General features: G+C 59.1%; 1 protein-coding gene across 1 annotated transcript in view; it reads right to left on the bottom strand.

The window, feature by feature from the left end:
• Positions 1-22560, bottom strand: part of SDK1 (sidekick cell adhesion molecule 1) — a 458950-nt gene that overhangs the window by 119322 nt on the left and 317068 nt on the right. Inside the window, exons 6-7 of the mRNA XM_090288675.1 lie at positions 1074-1185; positions 344-534 (exon numbers count right to left, since the gene is read on the bottom strand). Of these exons, the coding sequence (XP_090144801.1) occupies positions 344-534; positions 1074-1185 (303 nt within the window). The remainder of the gene's footprint in view (positions 1-343; positions 535-1073; positions 1186-22560) is intronic.

Below are 22560 nucleotides of genomic sequence, written 5' to 3' on the forward strand. Positions count from 1 at the left end.
CAAAAAGAGCAGTGATGGAGTTTCTGAAGCTGACCATATGGACGAGTCAGTAACAGAGGAGGTAACAGGGGCAGCCCTGGGGCGGTCAGCACGACAGCCCCCCCCCCCCCCCCCCCCGCTCGCCCCGCCCCCGTCCCCAGCCCGGCACAGGACGCCTCGGAACACCGCTCTGGGTTCGCTCTGCTGCTGCTGCCGCTGCTGCGGAAACCCGGCTACACTTGGGAAGCAGAGTCGACCCCGCACGCCCGGGTGCGGGGTGAAAAGTGGGGCTGGGGCTGTGCCGTCAGCAGGGAAGTGCCGGGGGCCGCGCCCTGGGGAGCACCCGGCCACAGGCTGAGGTTACCTATGATGGAAAGGAAGGCCTTCGCGCTCGCCGGCTCCGACGCGCTCCCCGCCAGCGCCGCCTCGCAGACGTACTCCCCGGCGTCCGAGGATGTGGGGCTGCTGATGGTGAGGCGCCTCCCGAAGCTGTGGAGCCCGCCGGTGACGGTCACCCCGTTCCTCCTCCAGCTCACACGCAGGTGCTCCAGCGGCCTGGGAGAGAGCGGGCCTCGGTGATGGGAGCCGCACATCGGGCCGCGGGCGGCGTGGCAGCTCCAGGCCTTCGGCAGCGCCCGTTCTACCGTGGGGCTGAGCGGCGGACGCCGGAGGCCAGTCCAGATTCACACCTGCTCCCCCGTGTTTCCGGCGGCCGTACCTCCTGCTCGAGGACCCCTGAGCAAGGCCAGCTGATTGTGGCAGCAACGGCCTGAGTGCTAACGGCCCCCTTGGGTCGGGAAAGGGGCATGGATGCTGCTGGGGGCATGGCCACACGGGGTGGGGGGCCGGGGAGTGGGCCGTGGGAACTCAGCGCTGGGAGAGACCCCGGGGGCAGCAGAGGAGGCGGGTGGACTCTCAGGGGAGGCCCCCCAGGAGCACAGCTAAAGCCGGCGCACGTTCTAGCAACGCCAGTTCCGCCTGCAGGCCTGGGGGTCGCGGCCGCCCTCCCGCAGGGGCTGACTCACAGGGCGTCCCGGCCGGGGCCTCCTCGCTGTCACCACGGACCCGTCCCCGCGTGCGGACCAGCCGCATACCTGGCGTTCGCTATGCACTCCAAGGTGGTCCCGCTGGACCCGGCCACCACACTCCTGTTGCCCGGGGGTGTCACGATGACGGGGGCCATGGCTGCGGGAGCACCGACGTCCCCTGCGGCAGACAAAGCACCGTCCATGGGGCTCTCCTGTGCGCAGGAGTGAGCCCTGCAAATGACCCACGAGAGATCTCGCCAGGCCGCTCCGCCTGGTCACCTGGGGTCTCATGACCCCCACAGCCCACCCCTCTGAGGAGACCTCCGGGGGCCACCGTCCCCGGCCTTTATCAGGTGCTTGTAGCCTGCGGGGCCCGCTGCCCGTAACCTTACACGGATGTCCCAGCTGAGAGCCGTGTGGCCGCTCGGTGTGCCCCACGGGCCAGGGCCTTGAACCTGTGGGCACCTCCCGGTGCCTGATGACTGCACCCTTGTCTAGTTGATGGAAGACTGGTCCACTGCGTCACCCGGTCTACCTGCTGTTCCGAACTCTGTTCAGTTCTACCGACAGGCCTGGCGCAGACACGCTGCTAGGCATGCGTGTCGGGAGAAAGTGGCCGGCTATCTCGTGGGGCCCAAACGCAGATGTGGTCAGGGAACAAGTGTCCGTCCGCGACAGCACGCGGGCCCTCCTCTCCGGAAAGCCGACATCCTGGCCCGTCTCTGTTCTGTGAGTTTCCCACGGTGAGTAATTTAGCTCACACTTTGGGTGACAAGGGAGAAAAAAAGACACACTTTCCCCACTTTTCTCTAAAACACATGTAACATCAAAATTAAACTGCCCACAGCACACTCTCCTACTGTTTATTTAGGGAAAATGAAGACTGATCAAACACTTCTAGGACAGGAATTTCAACTTAAGGGTGGAGATGGGGGAGCCTGGAAATAAAAGTAAATGTAAATTACTGCAAGTGTGAAACGTTCGGCAAATACTAAAGCCCGGACGGGAGATGGGCAAACACAGGTGCTGGCTGGCACGGTGGGCTGTGGAGGCCGCGGAGCCAGCGAACGAGTCTTTCCAAGTCTGTGCACGGACCCCAGCGACGCGAGGCCGGCCGTCACGTCTCTGCGGCCCCTGGATAGCCGCCTGCCTCCCGACCCCGACGGGCTGCGCTGGAGGCCTTCCCCTGACAGGCTCCGTGCCGAGAGTGGGAGGACTGTGGCCAGTTACCAAGTTTCTGAGGAGACGCCACCATACAGACACGTTCGCGACGGGACAGAGACGAGAGCTGAACGCCAATCAGACGAACACCCTGCCTGTCGCCCGTGAAAGCCGCTGTGGAGGAGAAATGACCCGAGGAGCTAATGTTTGCAAACAGTTACGGGACGTGAAGGAGGGCAGCTGTGAGTGCTGGAAGGTCACCGAGCGGGGCGCTCATTTGGCCGTAATCACGGCTCAGCTGCGGCGGCCGAAGGGGAAGCCTGTGCTCAGCACTTGTCACTGTCCTCCTGCTCATTTCTGATGCTGAGGACCCCTCCCACCCAGAAGGGCAGGAAGCTGCGGTGCTGGTCCTCACGAATAATTAACCGCCCATTTTCAAGTCTGTGTCAAAACCAGCCCCTTGGTGACCAAGGTCAGGCCAGGTGTCCCCGCACTGAGACCTCCTCCCCACGGTCATCACCCTGCCCTCCGGCTCGCTGAAGTCTGTCTCTCTTCCTCTGTGGGGAGCCTGAGGCTCCCTTCCTTGACCGTTTTGGTGGGTCTTTACTTCTCTGTTAAGTGAGATGCAATAAGGATGTGCCTTTGGAACCTGTCACGCTGGCTTTCCCACCACACTTTGTTCCCACATTCGGTTTTTGGGGGAAAGATGCAGAGAACAACCCCACGGCATCCTTAAAAGAATACGACCAGCTCTATTTCTGCTGTTCCCATAGAACTTACAATACAATACGCCCCCAACAAATCTCAATGATGCTTAGTTTTTCATAAATACTCTTCATTAACGAGCCTCTACGACCTCCACCAGAAATATCGCGCTCTCTGTCAATGTTCTACATTAAAAAGTGTTAAAATTCCAAACATCAGTGTCTTCAGAATCGTTCCTGAGAAGAAGGAAACGCGAGGGGAGGAGGGGAAGGAGCTGTGTTTGCCGTGTGCCCACAGGGCACAGGACGCATGCAGAACGCTCACGCTTACCAGGGTCGCCACAGGGGAGACGAGGACGCCCCGCCGACGCGCAGGGCAGGGTCCCTCAGGGAACCAAGCCCGGTGCCGAACCTACTGCGATTGTTACTTTCAGGACGGAAAAGAGGGAAGAAATAAGACAAGGTCACGTGCACAGATATTCTGCTACTTCCATAAATAAAGACAAAATAAAAGTAAGAACGATGCGGGAAGACAGATGCGGAAATCACTCCTCCTTCACAGGGAGGCTTTTCTAAGCAGCGGCTGCGGACAAGACGCTGTACGTGAGGATAGGAACCCAAGCCTTAAACACATTTATAAATGCACTTTGCTTCTTCTGAACCTGGAACAAAGTTTATTTTCCTCCGAGAGTCTTTTCTGGTTAATTAATTTCAACCCACTCATTAATTAGCTTGATTTGACGTGAGCGTTTTCCGCTGCCAGAGCACGGAAAAACCACCCACGGTTTCACCAACGTGCTGGGGACCCTTTTATTCGCATCGTCCGAGCTGGTGCCTCTCAGACCGTTGTGTGCACACCTGCGGTCGCCGGGGTCCCCTGCTCAGAGGCAGGTTCTGAACCAGCAGAGCGGGGGGCCAGGACCCCACAGCTCATCAGCCCCCAGGAGGAGGCTGGCCGCAGAACTCCCGCGTGTTCCAAGGGAAAGGTCGCGCTTTCAGCACGTGGTACCCACTCAGTACGTTCAGCCCACGACAGCTGACCCCTCTCCGCCTTGTGGGGGGCCCGGGCCGGGAGCGGGCTGCAGGCGCAGAGTCCCGGGCCTCCCTGCAGACCCGCAGCGGCAGAACGGAAATGTCCGCAGCAAGCCTGCAGCGCTCTGGCTTGAGGAGTCCCGTGCTGGGCGAGCTTGCTCTCCAGTTAGGATGGGGCTCGTCTGCTTACAATGAGGGGACAGAAAACACGAGCAAACACTGGGCCGTGAGCATGACCCGCAGGAAGCAGTCCCACTGGGGGTGGAAGGGGGCACAGCCTTGGGCCGTCGCCGGGGAGGAAGAGACAGGAGGAAACCTGGGAGGAAGGATGATCTTGGACACCCCCAGGGACTGGAAGCCACCCTCTTGGGTGGGACCCGGCCTTGCACTCGGGCGGGTGGAAGACGGGCTGAGCCGTGGCAAGTCGTGGGTGCTGGGCGGAAGGCAAGCGCTGAGGCGCGCAGGCGGTCCCTGCAACGGGACTCCCCGGTGTGTCGGAGGGAAGGGGGGCTGGAGGCGGCGAGTGAATGGCAGGACCAGAGACGCGGTGGGCACTGACGAGGGGCGGGGAGGGCGAGGGGCTGGGAGGCGGGGGAGGACGGAGCGGAGTTACAGGTGCCCCAGGCGGAACCGGGTCAGAGCGTGTAAGAACCAGAGCAAACACTTACTGATGGCGGAGATACCCCTGCAGTCCCGTCACGGGAGTTTTTAATCGTTCCCGTTTGGACACAGAAGGAAGCAGACTCCCAAGGGGGGATGTAGACCCCGGGCTCCGGAGCTCCAAGCGAGAGGGCCCAGAGGTGGCCACGCGCGCGCACCTGACATCAGAGCCCACAGACAGGAGGAGACTAAGAAGCCCTGCAGCCAGCGTGGTCATTTCAGAAGCGGAACCCGGGGTGCTGCTCCTGGAGCACACGCCTGCTCGTCACCCCCAGACCCGACAACTGCTCCAACTCCTGCCGATGACCCGAAGGACGCTCACCAAGAATCTGACTTCTGGTCTCCTTCCCTGTCCCAGGGCGCCCTCACCCTTCCTGTCCCCTCACGTCAGGTGTGGCAACAAAACTGGGTTTGCCCACGGACGCCAGTGGAAGAGACCCATGTCACTTCCGTCAGACGTGACAGCACCTGTGTGAGACCGGCCCCATGTACACACAGTGAGCGGCCTACAGACCCCCATGGACGCGCCTGGTCACACAACAGCTGTGCACTGACAGCCACAGGCCTGCGCTGCACGTGTGATGTGAGGGACAAACTGCCATTCGAGCTGCAAGACCCCCCGGTGGCCCCGGTGCAGCGTGCCCCTTGTTCATGCCTTTCCGGGCCCTGCTCGCCCATCCCCACCCGGCACCCCAACTGTATTCTCCACGCCCCTCCAACACCCCTCCTGACTTGGTCGCGCTGGCTTTCTCCTGCCCTGCCTGCGGCCTCCCAGCCCCATGCCTGGCTCGGCCCGGCCCCCCCGTCACCAGGGGCCTCCTAAGCCACCCGGCCGCGTCCAGCCGAGAGAGCGGGCCGGGCAGAGTCACCGCCTGTGTCTGCACCGCAGCGCCCATTTGTCAGCTGTGCGACCTGGGACAGGTCCCTGAGCACGAGTCACAGCTTCCTGGGTTGGACAGCGGGCAGAACCTCCCAGCTCCGCGACGGTGGCCTGAGGTTGCCACGAGGGACGCGGCCCAGCCCCAGGTACGGAGCTGTCAGTGCGAGTGACCGACATTTCTGTCCTTGTCGTGGCTGCTGCCTTCTCCGTGGTATCAGGGTCTCCAAAGAAAACGCGCTGCTGCTCCTTCCGGGGAGAACAAAAGCCGCATGAAGTCTTGCGTTTCTGTAGCCCCGGCCGGAACTGCTCTCTGCCACACTGAGCAGTTCCTTTTATTGAAAAAGTTTCATCTTCATAATCGAATAATATTTGCACATGTAGATAAGATGTGCATATGTTAATGAAATTAACTTGTAAAAGGTTTTTAATTAAGTTGTACAACTGAAGCATTTTAAACAAAATAATATTATTAGCTCACTGCAGGGAGTTTTATAGTGAAAACATAAAAGGCCTGTTCAACTATCTGGAGAATTCAGACCAAAAACCCACTTGCAGTGTCGTCCGCCCGCCTGGCAGCCCGAGGGTTCTGGATCCCACAGATAATGGCTATAATTTATGTTCCCTGAGAATTCTATTAATTTTCCTATACCTTTTCTGAAGTTCTATCATTAATTGCTATTAATGCTTCCTAATCAAGACAGAGCCAGTCACTGAAACAATTAACCTGCTTCTGAAGGTGCAGACAGAGGGGAAATCATCCACTTCCTCTCTCCGGCTGTGGCCCGAGCCGGCTCTGGCGACCAAACACGCTCCTCCCGGACTCCTGGTGGCGGCTGGGAGCCGCGAGGACCACACAGAGGGCGTGCTCGGCCGAAGGGTCACACCTGGGTCAGTGGCAAGCAGCCACCATCTGTCAACTCAGGTGAGGGCCTCAGGCGTGACCACGACTCCCACCACCAAAGACGTCCCATGAGCGCGATTCCTGCAAAGAAATATGCCTCCGAGTCCCCTCCGTGTACGAAATAAGGGGGGACAGCTCTTCCCGCCGAGCAGACTCCTCTGATGGGACCTGCGCGAGGGCCGGGCACGGAGCTGGACCGATCGTGGGTGATGGGCAGGCGAGTGGCTTCCTGCAGCGGCGAGTCAGGTCCCAGCCACGGGCGTCACACGCCCCCAGTGACGGCGCCTCGGACAGAGCACAAGCCGAGGCCCAGGGCCCTGAGGCGCGAGGCGTGGCCCCCCCGCTTGCCTGCTTTCTGACCGTGGCTCCCCCGTGAGGGCAGGAGGGGCCCTGCTGCCGTGAGGGCCACAGACAGGGACACGCAGGAGGTGCCGGTGACATGGCGTCCGGCACGCAGTAGGCGTGCGGCGACCAAACGCCCCCGAAGAGCTGGTTAAACCAGGACAGAGACAGAAGAGCCCCATGTTCCGTCAATGAAATGGAGTCCTGCTTCAACAGGTCACGTGATGACTCTGGACCCACACGTGATGTGAAAAGGATCTCAAATACACGTTTGCATCTTTTACACACACGTGAGGTCAGGCCTGCTTCAGTGAGACCTGGGCCACCTCTGAGCCTCCTAAACCCAAACTACGAAGTCTAAGGACAGTCAGCCCCTCTGCCCGCCGCGCAAAGCAGGAGCCAACGGCAACCTGCTGGTGGGTGGGTCAGGATTCACCTGGGCCTGCCCACCCAGCGTTGGGTCTTGGGGCCCGAGTCAGGCCCTCAGGGTGACCAGGCTGCAGAGGCCGACTTCTGTTCACGTCCGGTCCCCCGAGTCCAGCTGGCACCCGGCCTCCGCCCCATCCCCCTCGGGTGAATGAAGAGGGACGCGGCTTCCCCTGCCCACGCGCGGCCCCCAGCAGGTGCAGGAGTCCCCACTGGGCCCAGGCTGCCTGGCAGCGAGGGGGTCAAGATGGTGTGAGCCCGGGTGTATGTGACCCCAGAGCTGGCGCCCGTGACCTCCACGCCCTCCTGCCTCTCAGGAAGTGAGACCCCAGCCTGCACTTTGGGGAGAATCTGAAATCTAAACAGTCCAAGGACGCTCCCCTGTAACCAACCCAGAGAGGAGCGGGGAACGCAGATGGGGAGAAGTCCAGCCCCGGCTGAGTGCCTACTGCGTGCCCGCTGCCCACAGCACCCCGGGCCTCGGGCGCCCAGCTCTGCGGGCCCCGCACGGTAAGGAGGACCCCGCACTCCAGGGCCCGCAGGGGGTTTAAAGAGGACTCTGCGGGGGGCTGGCAGGTCAGAGAAGAGGCTGGACCGCCCGGCGGAGCCCCCCGCCCCCCGCTGTGGCTCAGCTGCCCACACCCCGTTACTGTGGGTGTGAATGGGGGAGGGGAGGTCGTACAGCTTGTTGCTGTAAAAACCAACGCGTGGAAACCTGAAGGACCAACAGAAATGCGATTCCTAAAGGACAGCTTCCCTTCCACCCGCGCGGAGGGGCGGAGGTGGGCCCGCCTCGGGGAGCAAAGGGAACTCCCTGCAGCGAGACAGTGCCCCGCAGCAGCAGTCCCCCCGTCTTCTGTCCCAGGACACTTGCCCTGAGCACTTCTCTGGCAAAGGAGACGGAAGGACCTGTGTGGCCAAAGCTTCCCGCCGCTGCAAGGGCCCCGGGGTGCCTGACCAAGCGCCTTGTGGGGTGGCCAAGGGGGACACGGGGCAGGGAGCCCCTCCACACGCCCGTCCGCCTCCCTCCTGCTTCTGGACTGGACTGTGCTCCCGGGGGTGGCTGCTGACAGCAGACACGCCGTCGCTTTGCCAACACCGACCCGAGCCACGGGCCACGCACGCCATGTGAGCACGGCTGCCTGGGCCGACCGCGCCCCGCCTCCCGCACGCTCCGAGGGCTCCCCTTGGTGAAGAAATCCACCGTCACCTGCAGGTGGAAACCAGCGCGCCAGGCTCTGTGAGGGGCGCCCGCGGTGGAGACTGCAGCCTTCCCGTCTGCCAGGGGAGCGAGGGGGTCCTGGACACGTCTCCGTCGGTCACGACTGGAGCCTAAGAGGCCCAGAGGACCCTGGGTGGCAATGGGCTGATGCGGACATGTGGGTGGCCAGGATGGCTCAGATGCCACGTGAGCAGGTGGCATACGCCTCTGTGACCACAGTGAGCGCATGCTCAGCCTGATGTGCCACCTACGTCACCATCACCGAGGGTCAGAATGGCCTCCTTCTGTCCCCTCTCCAGAGCCATCAACCTGCCCAGGCCACATACAGCGTGAGTCTGGTCCCTGGCTGGAAACGCAGCGTCCCCTTCCCTCCCCTCCCGGGCCCCTCCCTCACTGGCCCCCACGTGAGTGGCTGCTCCTCAGAAACCCCTGGGAGCCCAGCCTCTCTCAGGGCCTTAGGCCATCCCAGTGCCCCCGGATGGTCACCACGGTTCCCCTGGACCCCGACAGTCTCTGCGGTTGTGTTCCCTCTGCTCACCTGGATGCTGTCATTAAAAAAAATATCCAACTTCCTAACTTACCCATTTGTACTCCTTCAGGCTCCACAGACATCCCCACAGGGGAGAAAACAGCGCAGTCACTGTGCTGCGGAAAGAGGGGTCCCTCCCGCCCACCAGAGAGGCTGCCGTGAGCGATGAGGCCGAGGTTGGCATGCCCGGGACGGGTCTGGGACGCCCCAGGTCGGTGCTGGACAGCGCGCGGGGGGCCGGCCGTGGGCTTGCGTGTGCTTAGCCTCAACGTGCTGCAGACAGAGACCCGCCGCTGCGGGCTGGCGGGCAGGTGCAGGCTGACAGCATCAGACCCTCTGAGGGTGATGGGGCGCGGGCCCCCGCCCCTCCCTAACCTGGCTTCCTGATGCAGTTCCCCTGCATGTCTGTAAGGGGTTAGGGCCCTGCCCCTCCCCCCAGGGTTGCTGACTCAGTTCACCTGCATTTCTCTCAGGCTCCCAGGTGCTGCTGACCCTGCCGGCTGGGGCGCCCCAGCTGGAGAACTTCGTCAGAGCGGGAAGTGCTGGGGAGGGAGCGGCAGGATTAAAATCGTGAGCCCTGGGGTCAGCGTCTTTCATTCCATCAGGCTGAAGAGCAGTCTCCTCAGGGGGGTCTGCACGTGCATTAATGCGGCCGAGGGAGAGATGAGTAATTCTAATAATAAAGTCCATAATAAGATGTCCATAAGGAGGGGCCCATTTAAAGAATGTAGGAGAACACCCCCCTTCCAAAATGGAGCACTTCAGGAATCAAATCAAAACCTCACTGGGAGGGGTGATAACAGACTGGACACAGGAAATGCAACGGTCTGAGATCGGCGAAGCCGGCTTTCGGGTGGGGACACAATCGCCTGACTCAACACCGCAACAGAAGCCCGGAGGACAGAGCGGACGGCGCCTGGACCCGCGTCACAGAGTCCGGCGGGAGCGGAGGGCTCGTCCCAGAACCGAGAGAAAACAGCCCAGGTGGGCAGCGGGGAGAGGATACGCAGAGGGCAGGCCTGGCCCCCGAGCGCCGATACACGCCCAGCGAGAACTCCAGAGATAAACGCGGGCTCCGTGAGTGAAGAGATTAATCAAACCAACAACGTGGAAAAACTATTCCGACGTGAACCAAGAAAATTTGCATCTTCCAACAAAACAGAACGCAACAGGCGTCCTGCAGACCGAGGAGGAGCCACCGGGTTCTATCCCAGGGAAACGTCTGGGCGTCACGGGCAGATAAATAAAACCTGTAAGAGTCCAGACAAATGAAACCAGGCATCAACCGAAAGAACGCGAAAACGGAAAACGAAGATCCCCCGACTGCTTCTCTGCGACGTCACGTGCTCGGATGGAACGAAGCGATGTCCACGGAGGGTTCATGGCCATCGGCCACCCCTCAGGAGTCGGACAGCTTCAGCCACGTGACACCCGTGGTTTCCTGATGAACGCTCGGCAGGCCTCCGGCCCCTCTCGCACCCAGAGGCAGGGCTAACACAGCAGCACCTCCTCTGAGGGCGTCTCACAACGGCCCAGCCGGCCTCGGCGGGCAGTGGGGGCTCCCGGGAGCAGTGGGGCTCGGGCTACCCGGGGAGTGTCCGTGTGTCACCTGCGCCTTTCTGTGGGAAGCGACACTGGATTTGGCTCTTCCCTTCCGCTGGCCCGATACCTCCTCCAGCCGCTTCCCACACCCACAGGTCTCACGGGCACCCGCCCCACCGACAGCGTACGTCTCTCCTCGTGCCGGAGGGCTCCGTTGGCATAGAGTGCCTCTTACGTGCGCTGTTACAACATCCAGCACAATCATCATTAGCCCATTAACTCGTAACTGGCACTATCATGGCTATGATAATGACTATTAATGAAATATGAATAATTCATACTACCGCTAATATAATTATCATTACTAACTAGATCCCGGAATCTCACGTCATTTGTCTTTGCCCCTCATCTGCCTCTACTTCCTTTCACCTCCTCTGGCTTTAGGTGACAAATGCTACCTCCTGGCGGTCCTCACAGACCCCGGGAGCCAGGCCTGCGTCCCGGGACACAGTGACAGTGACCTGTGAACTGTCAGCTCGTCTGCAGAGACGGGACCTGGGCGGCCTCGCTGGCATCGTGGCTCACGTGGGTGCACCAGGGTGGCCCTGGTGTTGCCGTTGGATCTGCCTTGGCAGACAGCACAGGCCAAGAATCAGAGACGGGTCGCACCCCCCCCCCCCCACCCGCCCAGGGACAGCAGGTGGCAGTGGAGGGGACAGAGAGGAGGGCCTGCCTCCTTCCTCTTCCTGGCAAAGTGAGAGTCCGGGCAAAGTAGCGAAAACATCAGCGTGCGCCTCTGCTCCACGGGGCCTGCCTCTCGGAACCTCGCTGCCGGGCTTCCAGGCGCCGACCCGTGGACAGACCGGATGCAGGGCCGGGCCCCCTGGCGCAGGGACAGCTGCTGGTTCGCAGGAACGTGCGGTCTAGGTGGGGACTGCACTGTGTGTCCACGGGGACCTGCGGCCTCCAGGCCTCATGAGCCGCAGGCTGCACGCACCTCACTGCTCGGACAGCGGGGCCTCGGGGAGGCGGCCGCCCTGAAGCAGGGGGCGGGGGGCGGACCGTTTGGAGGAGGGCATCCGCAGTGGCCGGGGAGGGGCCCCAGGACGTGGAGTAGGTCCGCTCCACGCCCATGACGGCGACTTCGTGGGGCCTCGGAACAGAAAACTAGAACCACACGGAAGCTGCTTCGGCCTTCCTGAGGGTGTGACCAGGATCTACGCACCCCAAATGGTTCATCTCCGAGGGTGAGCACAGGCCTGTGGGCGGAGGAGGCGCGTGGTTGTGTATGCACATCTGCGTGTGTGTGTGTGTGTGTGTGTGTGTGTACCAGCAGGAAAGTAACTGTGAGATGTGTCTGTTAGAAATTAAGGTCATGTCCAAGATGTCTTAGTTTCCCCACTTTGGAGCTCTAGAAGTGGAGGTGAGACAGGCTAGGATCTGGCAGATTAAGGAGTCTGGCTTTGCTCACACAGACACCTGAGTTTCCCAACCTCCCCGTCCCTTCCTGCCCCCTGCACCCAGCCCTCAGGGCCCACACCCCTCGTGCCGCCCCCAGCCAGGGCTCTGTCCTCCGAGCCCCCACTGCCCGGGCCCTGGCCTTGGCAGATCCGTCACGCGCCGTTTTGGGTCCTGGCTACAGGGCACTCCGTCGGGCCTGGGCTCTGCAGGCTGGATGCTCCCTCCGCCATGTCTGCCCCCCTCAGAAATCAGAGCTTCGACATGGGAGGTGAACGCCTGATGAATGGCGACGAGGGAACAGAGACACCTACCCACGAGGCAATGAACAGAAACCCGAGACTTACGCTATCAAGCGATCGATTCTCACTTCCTGCCAAGTTAGACTCAAAACGATGGGCCTGGAAAGAATTCTGAGTAAGTGCGGCCCATGCGCCACAGCCTTCGCACCATCTCTGGTGCGTCAGGACCCCCCTGACAGACGTAACGGAGTCGGCGGGCTGACAGGGGTGCCCGAGGCCTGCGAGCCTCCGGCCCAGAAGGGTCACAGGGGTGAGTTGCTGTCAGGACGCGGGGTCCCCCAGCCCTGTGCACCTGCACCTCGGTCAGGAGCTGCTGGAGAAATCCAACATCTGTCTGTCTGCCTGTCTGTCCATCTTCCTACCTGTCATCTATAACTGTTCCCCTCCCATCTGACAGAAGGTAATATGAAGTATATAGAATTTGGGACAAATATGGACAAGTTTCTCTAATAAGCACACAGTAAAGAAACTGCTACTCAATATTCTCCTTAGAATTACAGTGTGTGCACACACGCACACACACACACACACACACCGTGTCATACAGTAAAACACGAACCATCCCGAGCCACCCTCTGAGTGTTCGAGGCCGCGTTAAGCCTCACCCGGAAACTGGCCCGTAACACGCACAAGCAGCCAATGCCCGGTGTCCCCTAAGACAGCAGCAGGAGTACAGAGAGCCCCCTTTCCCACCAGGACACTGAGAAGGACGGACTCAGGACCCTCACAGCGAGGACGCCATGAGCACAGAACCGGCCCTGAAGCAGGAGGTCTCTGTGCGGAGCTGCGGCCGGGCCGTCACGGAATCGGGGGTGGGGGGGCTTTCTCGCAACCGCACCGAGGAGGGCGAACGTCTTCGCTCCCCGGACACTTCTCACACGCCGGCGCCCCCTTGGACGCTGCCCGTGACGCTGGGAGGATCATGGGAGATAAGCTGTTTTAATGACTTTTTCATATTAAAATGGAAAGCAAAAGAAACCTGGCGTGATACCGATACAGTAATACTATGAGGTCTCTGTGGACGGCCTCACCTTACTACTGACGTGTAACTGGAAAACCACCAACTCAGAATGTACGATAATTCACTTAGGGGCCGGGCTAAAACCACCGACATTTGTTTAAAGATAACATTTCCTCTCAGCAAACAGCAACGTCAACAAGATGTCGGGGACGCATCCAGCCAAGAACAGACTCGCTGCACTTTTATACGTGAATCACCATCTATTTATTCAAACTGGTACCCAAAGAGCTCTGATTGCTCTGACTCAGTTTGACGGGGCGGGGTGGGGGGAGGCGAGGGGCACACGCCTTTGGCGCAACGAGAGCGAGAGTCTAATTAGTCCTTCAGGCTTCTTACTCACCCAGTCAGAAGTACTGAGCGGCCACTCTTGTTTTAGGAACAATTATTTTTATAAGAACAATGGGACGTAAACAGCGAAAGACAAGGGATACAACTGGAAAAATATCTGCAACACACAATGTCTAAAACCAATCTAAAAACAAAGTGCACGGAAAATAAATCACACTTTATTGTCTGATTACAATGATCACACGCGTAAGTAATTTTCCACATGCTACTTCGAAATTTTAGAAGCAAAGAATGAGGGGAAAAGAAAGATAAAAGAAAAATGAAGGCAAACAACAGGTGCTGGCGAGGACGTGGAGAAGGGGGAACCCTTTGTCGGTGGGAACGCAGCCTGGGGCAGCCACTGTGGGGAACAGTGTGGAATCTCCTCAAACAAAACTGGAACTGCCTTGTGACCCAGCGATCCCACTCGGGAACGTGTCTGAAGGAACCCAGAACACTGATTTGGAAGGACATGAGCGCCCCTGGGTGCATGCAGTGTCATTTACAATCATCGAGATTTGGAAGCAGCTAGAACAGCTCCGGGACATTCACACAAAGGGACACCACTGGGCCGTGACAGAGAGGAAAACCTTACCCTCTGCCACGGCACGGAAGGGCCTGGAGAACATGACGCTGAGTGAGAGAAGCCAGGCAGAGAAAGACAGACACCGTGTGAGCTCACTCGTATGGAATCTAATGAACAAACTGACTAACAAGGAAACGGGGACAGGCTCATAGATGGAGGGCAGGTGACAGCTGGGGGGGCGGTCAGGGGGCGGAGGGACTGAGCAAAGGGCTCAGGGACGTGGGCAACAGTGTGGTCACTGCTGGGGGAGGGGGTATGAGGGGACCAGGTGGTGATGGAAAAGTACAATGAAGATTATATTAAAAAAAGAAGAAAAATAAAGAGATGGATGGTGATTGTGCCACAGTGTGAGTGGGCTTAGTGCTAACTTAAAGAAAATTAAAGTGAATTTTATGTCCTGAGTATTTTAATGCAATTAGAAATTTATATAGAAAGTAGCTGGAGGGGACTTCTTCCAGCCAGGGAGGAGTTAGAACAACCAGCCTTATTTTGCCGCCTCAAACAACTAGAAAACCAGACAAAATATAGGAAACAGTGACTTCCCGACGCTGGACCCTGGGCGGTAGGACAGTGATCCCTGTGTCAGAGAAAAGACATGGGGGCCCAGCTCACTGCCCCCAGGACTTTCAGCCCCGGGGGAGGGACCCGAACATATCCCGCTGGGCCTCGGAGTCCGGGGAGGCCAAGGGGGTGAAGCTGTGGGGCAGAACCCCAGAGGGGAGGCCAGTGAGCAGAGCCCGAGGTGTGCGCGGGTGCCGCCCCCGGCCTGGCGCTGTGAGCCGCGTGAGCGCCTGCGGCCGGTGAGAACCGCCAGGGCTGGAGGTGGGAGGGGGTGGGGAGGGGGGAGAAGGAGGCGGTGCGACCCCAAGAACCCAGCGAGGCCAGGAGGAGTGTGTTCCCGCCACGCCCGGCACCGGACGGACTTCACCGCGCAGACCGGCTCCCGCAGAGAAGGTGAAGCCGCGCCTGCGGCACCGAGGAAAGGGCGCACACAGGGAACAGGGGCCGTGGAAACGACACGGCGAGGGGGACGGCAGCCTCGCTTCCCATCTGAAACCTTCTTTAGAAGGAAAGTAAAAATCAGTAAGGACACGGAAGCCCTGAACAATGTTGTAACCAACTTGACCTGACTGATATTTATAGAACACATCACCCAATAACAGTGAAACATAAATTCCTTTTAAGTGCACACAGAACTTCTGCCAAGGTATTCTGGGCCATAAAACAAATCTCAATGAGTTTAAAAGGGCTGAAATCATGGAAGGTACATTCCATGACCACAAAAAATTTAAACCAGAAGTCAATAACAAAGATAACTGGAAAAGCCCCAAATAGTTGGAATTTCACAACACACTGCCTGGGGTCAAAGGAGAAATTGCGAAGTGTATCAGGGCCTAGTTGTCGTGAGTGGAAGTGAAAACCCAGCACATCAAGGACTTGGGACGCACCCGAGAGAGATTTACAGCCCCGAGCTCTTGTGTCAGAAAAGCGGGCCTCGCTCACATCAGTGACTTCAGAACCCGCTTCCTGCGGCTTCAAACACAAAGCCCAGGACACGTGGCGGAGGGAGGAGAGCGGCGGGGGACACGCGTGGTCTGGGCCCCTCAGTGCTGGCGCCGGTCCCTGCGCTCACTCGCTGCTTCGTGGGCGCAGAATGGCTGCATTATCTCCAGCTTTTCATGCCCGTTCCAGGCGAGAAGATGAAGAACAGCGAAGTGGAGGTTGCCCCGCCTTGCCCTCCCTCTTACCCCCAACAGCACGGCGCCCCGGAAGCCCCCCCCCGCAGACTCCCGCTGAATTCTGACCCGGCGGTGCCCCGCGGGGAGCGCCCAGGACGGCGCCTGGGCCCCGAGAAGCAACGGCACCTACGCAGGCGCGGGTTCAGCATCACCTGCTCCAGCCGCTGAGCACACGGTCCCTTCTGCAGTGACCACGCCACCGCTCTCTGGGCACCGAGCCCTGAGCTGGTTTCCTCGCCACCTCCCTCCTCGATGCTGCTGCTGCCCCCCGTACCTGGGGGCTACTTTGGGCTATTTGTCTTATCTGACCACGGAAACTTTGACCGTGTTCCAGGTAAAAACAACAAAAGTCTTAGAGGAACGAATGAGGCATGCTGATAATCCGGAGGTTTGAAACGGAGACAGCACCACCTCCTTGGTTTCCGGGCACACTGTGTGCTGCGGGAGGCACGTCCACATTTGGGGGGCTGGGTGCCCCGTCCTTGCGCTTGTGCGGGAACATGCTGATGGAGGTGCTGGCGCGTCCCCGGGCTGCACGCCAGGCGCAGCGTTCCCCAGGCACGGCACACATGGCCTCGCCCGGAGTTGCCAGGCTCCCGGGCACAGTCGCGGGGTCCCCAGGCCCTGAAGGCTGAAGGGGAAGCCGCTCACTTAGCAGGAGCCACGCACCTTTTAAAACTGCTCCTGATTTCAGTTACGGGGAGAAGTAAATTACATTTTATGAAGGCTTTGACTTTTAATACTATCGGCAGTATATTAACATGCTCGGAAGATTATTTATGATGCATATTTTCTAGAACTGGTCCAACTCCAGCGACGGGAAGCACAGAAGGCCCCCGCGCAGAGATGGGGAGCACCCCTGCCCCGCCTTGACGGGAAGGCTCAGCGGCTGCCGAGAGACCCCGGGGCTGTGAGCGGGCTTGGTTCCGTGCCTGGAGTGTCGCCGAGTGGACCACTGGGGGCCGCGGGCATCAGGACACGGCTGTTCAGAAGGCCAGCGCAGGGCACGGGCCAAGGGTCCCTGTCCTTGGCAGCTCGGCAGCTCGGCACGGGGCCACCGGTACTTCCTCCCCGCGACCCCTGCTGGGCACCCTCGTACTCCAGAGCCCACGCTCCCAAGGGCACTGAGCGTTACAGACACTGAGGGGAGCAGCTGTCTGCGTGCCGAAAGCTGTTCTGTTTTGCTTGACGTCTCAAGGTCAGTAACTTTAAAACCAGTGTTGGCTGACCTGATGTGACGGGCACAATGCTGAGTGGATTGAGGCCTGTTCTAAACGGAAGGGAAGAAACAAGCACCCATTCCATCCACAGATGGCTAGAGGCCTCCCGCGTGCCAACGCCCCCGTGACAATGAGCTCTGGTTCTGAATTAAAACCGGCTGTGAGGCCGATTTTAAGAGGAGACCCTACACGAGCTGAGCCCAGAAAACTTGACACCTGCAGGGTCTGGACGCGGATGGGAGCCCCGGGTCCAGATGCAGATGGGAGGCCGGGCCGGGACGCCAGGCTCCGGCGCTGAAGAGCTGCCGCTGGGAACAGGAGCACCGCAGCGGGGACAGCCACTCACACGTTCTCACAGCAGGACCGGGGAGCCGGCATCAGAGCCGGAGGCACAGCTGGGTGACCCCCGGGAGGGCTTCCAGTCCATGGACACAGCACGCCTCTGCTTCTGCCTCTGTAAAAGGGCAATGTGGCCGCTCTCCACAGCTCTCGCAGGGCTTCTTCATGGAGACTAGACCTGGGACAGACGGTGCCGCTTGTGCAAAATTATTTGCCTGCACCCTGTCCTTCCCATGGCTTCCCAGGAGGGGAAGCGCACCGCCCTGCCCCTCCTTGGGACCTGCCATGTAACTTGGGGGGGGGGGGTGACAGCGTGTCAGCTGGAGCAGAGGGTTCCCTCCTGCCCTGAGCCCCCGCCCCGCCCCGGAAGACAGGGCAGCCCAGCGAGCGGCGGTGCTATGGGCCCCTCCTGGGCCCGGGAGGCCTGAGGGCACAGCCAGGCTCAGCAGGGCCGCAGGGCGGCACAGGGCGCTGAGGTGGGAGTAAACGTCGCCTGTTGGGGGCCATGGAGATTGTCAGCTACTGCCAGGAACGCTGACTGATGCAGGAACTGGCACCCAGGAGTCCGGGCTGCTGACGGGACGAAAACCTGAAATATGGGGCATTGGGTTGGGGTCTACGGAGCGGAGCCAGAAGCTCACAGGAAGCTGGAAAAACGGCAGCCCAAGGCCACAGCACTGAAACGTTTGGCAAACAAAAAGCGACCACAGTCACGGAGAGGCAGGATGCGCACTAATAAACTTGTTGCAAACAGACTGTGCCTGTGAACCGTCACCTGGGAGGCCCTACCCCCCGCACAGGAGGGACGGGACATCCGTCCTCCCAACACACCCGCTGCTTTGCAAACACAACTGGGAGGGAGACAGAGACCCCCAATTCCAGGACGTGCAGGATCCGAAAATGGGACTATTCTCACCAAATCAAGGTGGGCCATCTAGACGACCCGGTCTCCTGACAAAAACCAAACCGAAGGTGTGGCCAGCTCGAGCAGGACATGACAACGTGCGTGTCTGGGAGGGGACGCAGAGTGTGCTCTGGCCCGGTCGGAGCAGGCCGTGCTCCGCTGTGGTCTCAGTGACCCCAGCCACGGCAGAGGGCACGCCGCTGGTGCCTTCCACGGGAGGGTCAGAGGAGGGCCGCCCAGAGCCCCCCACGCAAAGGGTGGGCGGGACCGGGGCCGCAGACTAAGTGGCTCCGCAGGACACCAGGCCCGGCAAGGACCACGCGGGCGGGGCTTCCCCCCACCTCTCTCCAAACGAGGGCACCCTTGGGCCTGCCCTGCCTCTGTTCCCCCACTGAATGTTGTGGGTGGGGGGAGACGCCACCCCCTTGTCCCCGTGGGCCATGAAGCCCGAGGTCAGGGAGCTGGACCTGGACACGATGTCCATCGGCAGCCTGGCTGTGGAGCCTGTCACCTTTGGCATAAGGTCCTTTCAGGCTGTGGTGGGAGGGCACGCGTGTCCTTTTCAGGAGGAGGAGGGAGCATGCGTGACCAGGGGACAGCGTGTGGCAGGCTGCATTACACCTGCACACTCGTGCTTTACCCCCCACTCCTGCCTGTCGGCCCACAGACATCCGTCCCCGCCATGTCCGCTCTGGCCTGGCCAAGTGGCTCACTCTGTGGATGGAAGCAGGAGAGGAAGCGGCCATGCCCTGGTCCCAGGGCTTTACCGGGCCCCTCACTGAGCAGCCCCAGGCCCGGCACTAGAGCAGCCATCTGCAGATCGCTTTATAGCTTATGCCAAGGGGCCGCAGACAGGACAGAGGTGGGGGCTCACCTTGGCCTGCACCACCCGGGAAACCCCTGGGTCAGAGCACCACCACCCAATCACCTCCACAAGCCACAGAGGGAGGTGGTTGCTGGCCAGGGGTCACAGCCAGTCCCATCACCTGTCTAGCCTGGGTAAATCCCTTCCACTGCCCTGCTAACAGCAATCAACACTCATTTACAAGAGGAGGGAGTACTCAGTCCACAGGGAGGGCACACCTCACGTACCCAGCTTGGGTGATAGGGGAGGCTGTGTCTCTGCACACCTACTACATTAGGCCACATGATCAAGACACGGAGTCAAAGCAGCTCTACCCAATACACAGAAACACACAGGGAGGCTGCCAAAACGAGGAGGCAAAGAAACATGGCCCAAATGAAAGGACAGAACAAGACTCCAGAAAGAGAGCTAAACAAAATGGAGATAAACAATCGATTGGATGCAGAGTTCAAAACACTGGTTATAAGGATGCTCCAGGAACTCAGCGGATACTTGAACAGCACAAAAAAGACCCAGGCAGAAATGAAGGTTACACTTGGTGAAATAAAGAAAAATCTACAGGGAACCAACAGCAGAGGGGATGAAGCTGAGAATCAAACCAATGATTTGGAACATAAGACAGAAAAAGACATCTAATCGAGCAGCAAGAAGAAAAAAGAATCCAGAAAATTGAGGATGGTGCAAAGAGCCTCTGGGACAACTTCAAAATCCCAACATTTGCATCATAGGGGTGCCAGAAGGAGAAGAGGAAGAGCAAGAAATTGAAAACTTATGTGAAAAAATAATGAAGGAAAAATTCCCCAATTTGGCGAAGGAAATAGACATACAAGTCCAGGAAGCACAGAGAGTCCCAAACAAGCTAGACCCAAAGAGGACCACACCAAGACACATCATCATTAAAATGCCAAAGGTGAAAGATAAAGAGAAAATCTTAAAAGCAGCAAGAGAAAAGCAGAGAGTTACCTACAAAGGGGTGCCTGTAACACTATCAGCTGATTTCTCAGAAGAAACTTTGCAGGCAAGAAGGGAGTGGCAAGAAGTATTCAACGTGACGAAAAGCAAGGACCTACAACCAAGATTACTCTATCCAGCAAAGCCATCATTTAGAATGGAAGGGCAGATGAAGTGCTTCCCAGACAAGGTAAAGCTGAAGGAGTTCATCATCACCAAGCCATTATCAAATGAAATGCTGAAGGGACTTACTTAAGAAAAAGAAGGAGATCAAAATGATGAACGTTAAAGTGGCAATCAATTCACAACTGTCAATAATTGAATCCAAATAACACACTAAGCAAATGAACAGAACAGAACCCGAATCGGAGGTACGGAGGTCACTGGGCTGGTGGCCAGTAGGGGTGGGGGTGGGGGCAAAGGTGAGAGATTCGGAAGTGCAGACTGGTAGGTGCAGAATCAGCGGGGGAATAGCAAGAGCAAGCACAGGAAATGGAGAGGCCAAAAAAATTGTACGCAGGACCCGTGGACGGGAACAGAGGAAGGGGGACGCCCGGAGGGTGGAAGGGGGGCCGGATGGAGGGGGACAACTGTAACAGCGTCATCAATGAAGAATTAAATTTTATAGCTTCTTTTTTAAGTTCTTGCCGTTTTAGAGGTTTTCACAGACTCGTTTTTAGGTGAAGTAAAAATTACCATGAGTATCACTTACCACAGAGAATAAGAAGAGGGTGAGTTGAAAGATGGGAAAACGCTGCCAATCCTGCAGCAAAAACGTTTGTAAATCGCTGGCTCCTCACACCTTGGGGACTCTTCCTGCGAAGACCCTCTGTCCCTCTGTCCCTCTGTCCAGCGCAAAACGAAACACACTTTTCTGTAAACCCTGATCGCCCCCAGTTAGACCTGCACTGGGACTCTTGGGTCCTGCTGGTTTATAATTCGTCACAGTCATTGCTACTCTGCTGCCCTGCTGTTTCGAGATGACACGCTGTTCAAAACGCCGCTGTCAGGGCTCGGTCTGCACAGCGGGCGGCGGCGCGGTTAGTGCGTCCGCACGATTTACTGGGTACGTTTTCTCTCGGGTCCCCCAAACCCCCAGGAACCCCTGCCGCCCAGGGCCACCAGCTTGGAAGCCCCTGGGGTCGCAGGGGGCCTGTGCCCTGTGTCTCTCCTGGCAGGAGGCTTTGCCGGTTTTGTCCCCAAGCCAGAGACCAGACTGCGGGACGGGGCAGTGGCCCCAAAACGGCATCCGAGGGTGACGAGTCCTTCCCACTCGAAACAAGGAAGGACTTCCACAGGCTCCTCAGCGAACAGCCACGCGGGGACGGCCGGGGACGGCCGGGGACAGCGGTGCGGGTGTGGTTTTTTCCTTTATCACGTGGAAGCTCTGTAAGGGGGGCGGACGGCTTGCTGGTCAGCACCACGGAACGTCCGTCCCCCGTGCCCTTGCGGGGACACAGCCTGCGCCTCCCGACACCTGCTGGCCTCCTTTGGGCTGAATCACACGCGTGGAAGAGCTCCGCCCAGAAAGCACCTGTACAGCCTTCACGTTTAGGTGGCAAGAGCTACCTTGCTGCCACTTTCTTTAATAAAACAATCAGAGAAAAGAAGGACCGCACCCAGCCTGAGTGAAAATGCGCAGGATGGAGGACCCGCAGACCGCACCTCGGTTTTGGGGAGGGGGTTGCTAAAAGAAATTAAAGTGCATTTTCTCGTTGTTTAGGTTTCAAAGTGGCTGCGAGAACGGCGGGGGGCTGTTTCCCCGAGAGCGTCCTTCCGGCAGGGAGCGTCCCCTGGGGCCAGAGGAGGAGCAGGTGCTGCCCCTGCCGCAGAGAACAGGGTGGACGGCGCTCCTGTGCTCTTCGCCGCGGGGACGGAGACGGCCGCATGCTCTCCTGACGGTCAGACAAGCAAACGAATGCATCTCACCAGCAACGGCAACCTTGGCTCCGGGCGCTTCTGACGAGTGAATTAATGCGCAAGTGACATTATAGCCCACGGCGGAATTCCTGAGGGCCCGGGTCAATGGTGGCTTAGTCATCAGACCCCACTACCGGGAAGGCGCTGTGCCCAGCACGGCTCCCCGCAGCGACCCCGCCCTGTCTGCGCCCCCGGAGGCTGCACTTCCCAGCCATCTTGTGAGGAACGGGGGGCCATGTTGCAAGTTTTGGCTAGAAACATGGGAACAGAAATGGCATCATCATTTCGGGGGTGAATCCGTGAAAAGCACAAGTACAGTCTCGCCGTTCTTGTGACCTGACTCAGCCACTGACGAGCGTGGGATAGCGAAGCCCCGGATCGAAGCCACGCGGACCCACGCTGCGTCAAACACTGAGATTAGGGCGGCTTCTAACAGCAGCAGAAGCTGGCTCATTCATTACTCAAAGTTGGAATGAAAAATACATCACTCCGACAAAGACCTGGCCTAGCCTCCCCGGCCTC

This window comes from Furipterus horrens, unplaced genomic scaffold (assembly GCF_987537825.1).
Source record: "Furipterus horrens unplaced genomic scaffold, mFurHor1.1.pri manual_scaffold_10, whole genome shotgun sequence".
NCBI lineage: Eukaryota > Metazoa > Chordata > Mammalia > Chiroptera > Furipteridae > Furipterus > Furipterus horrens.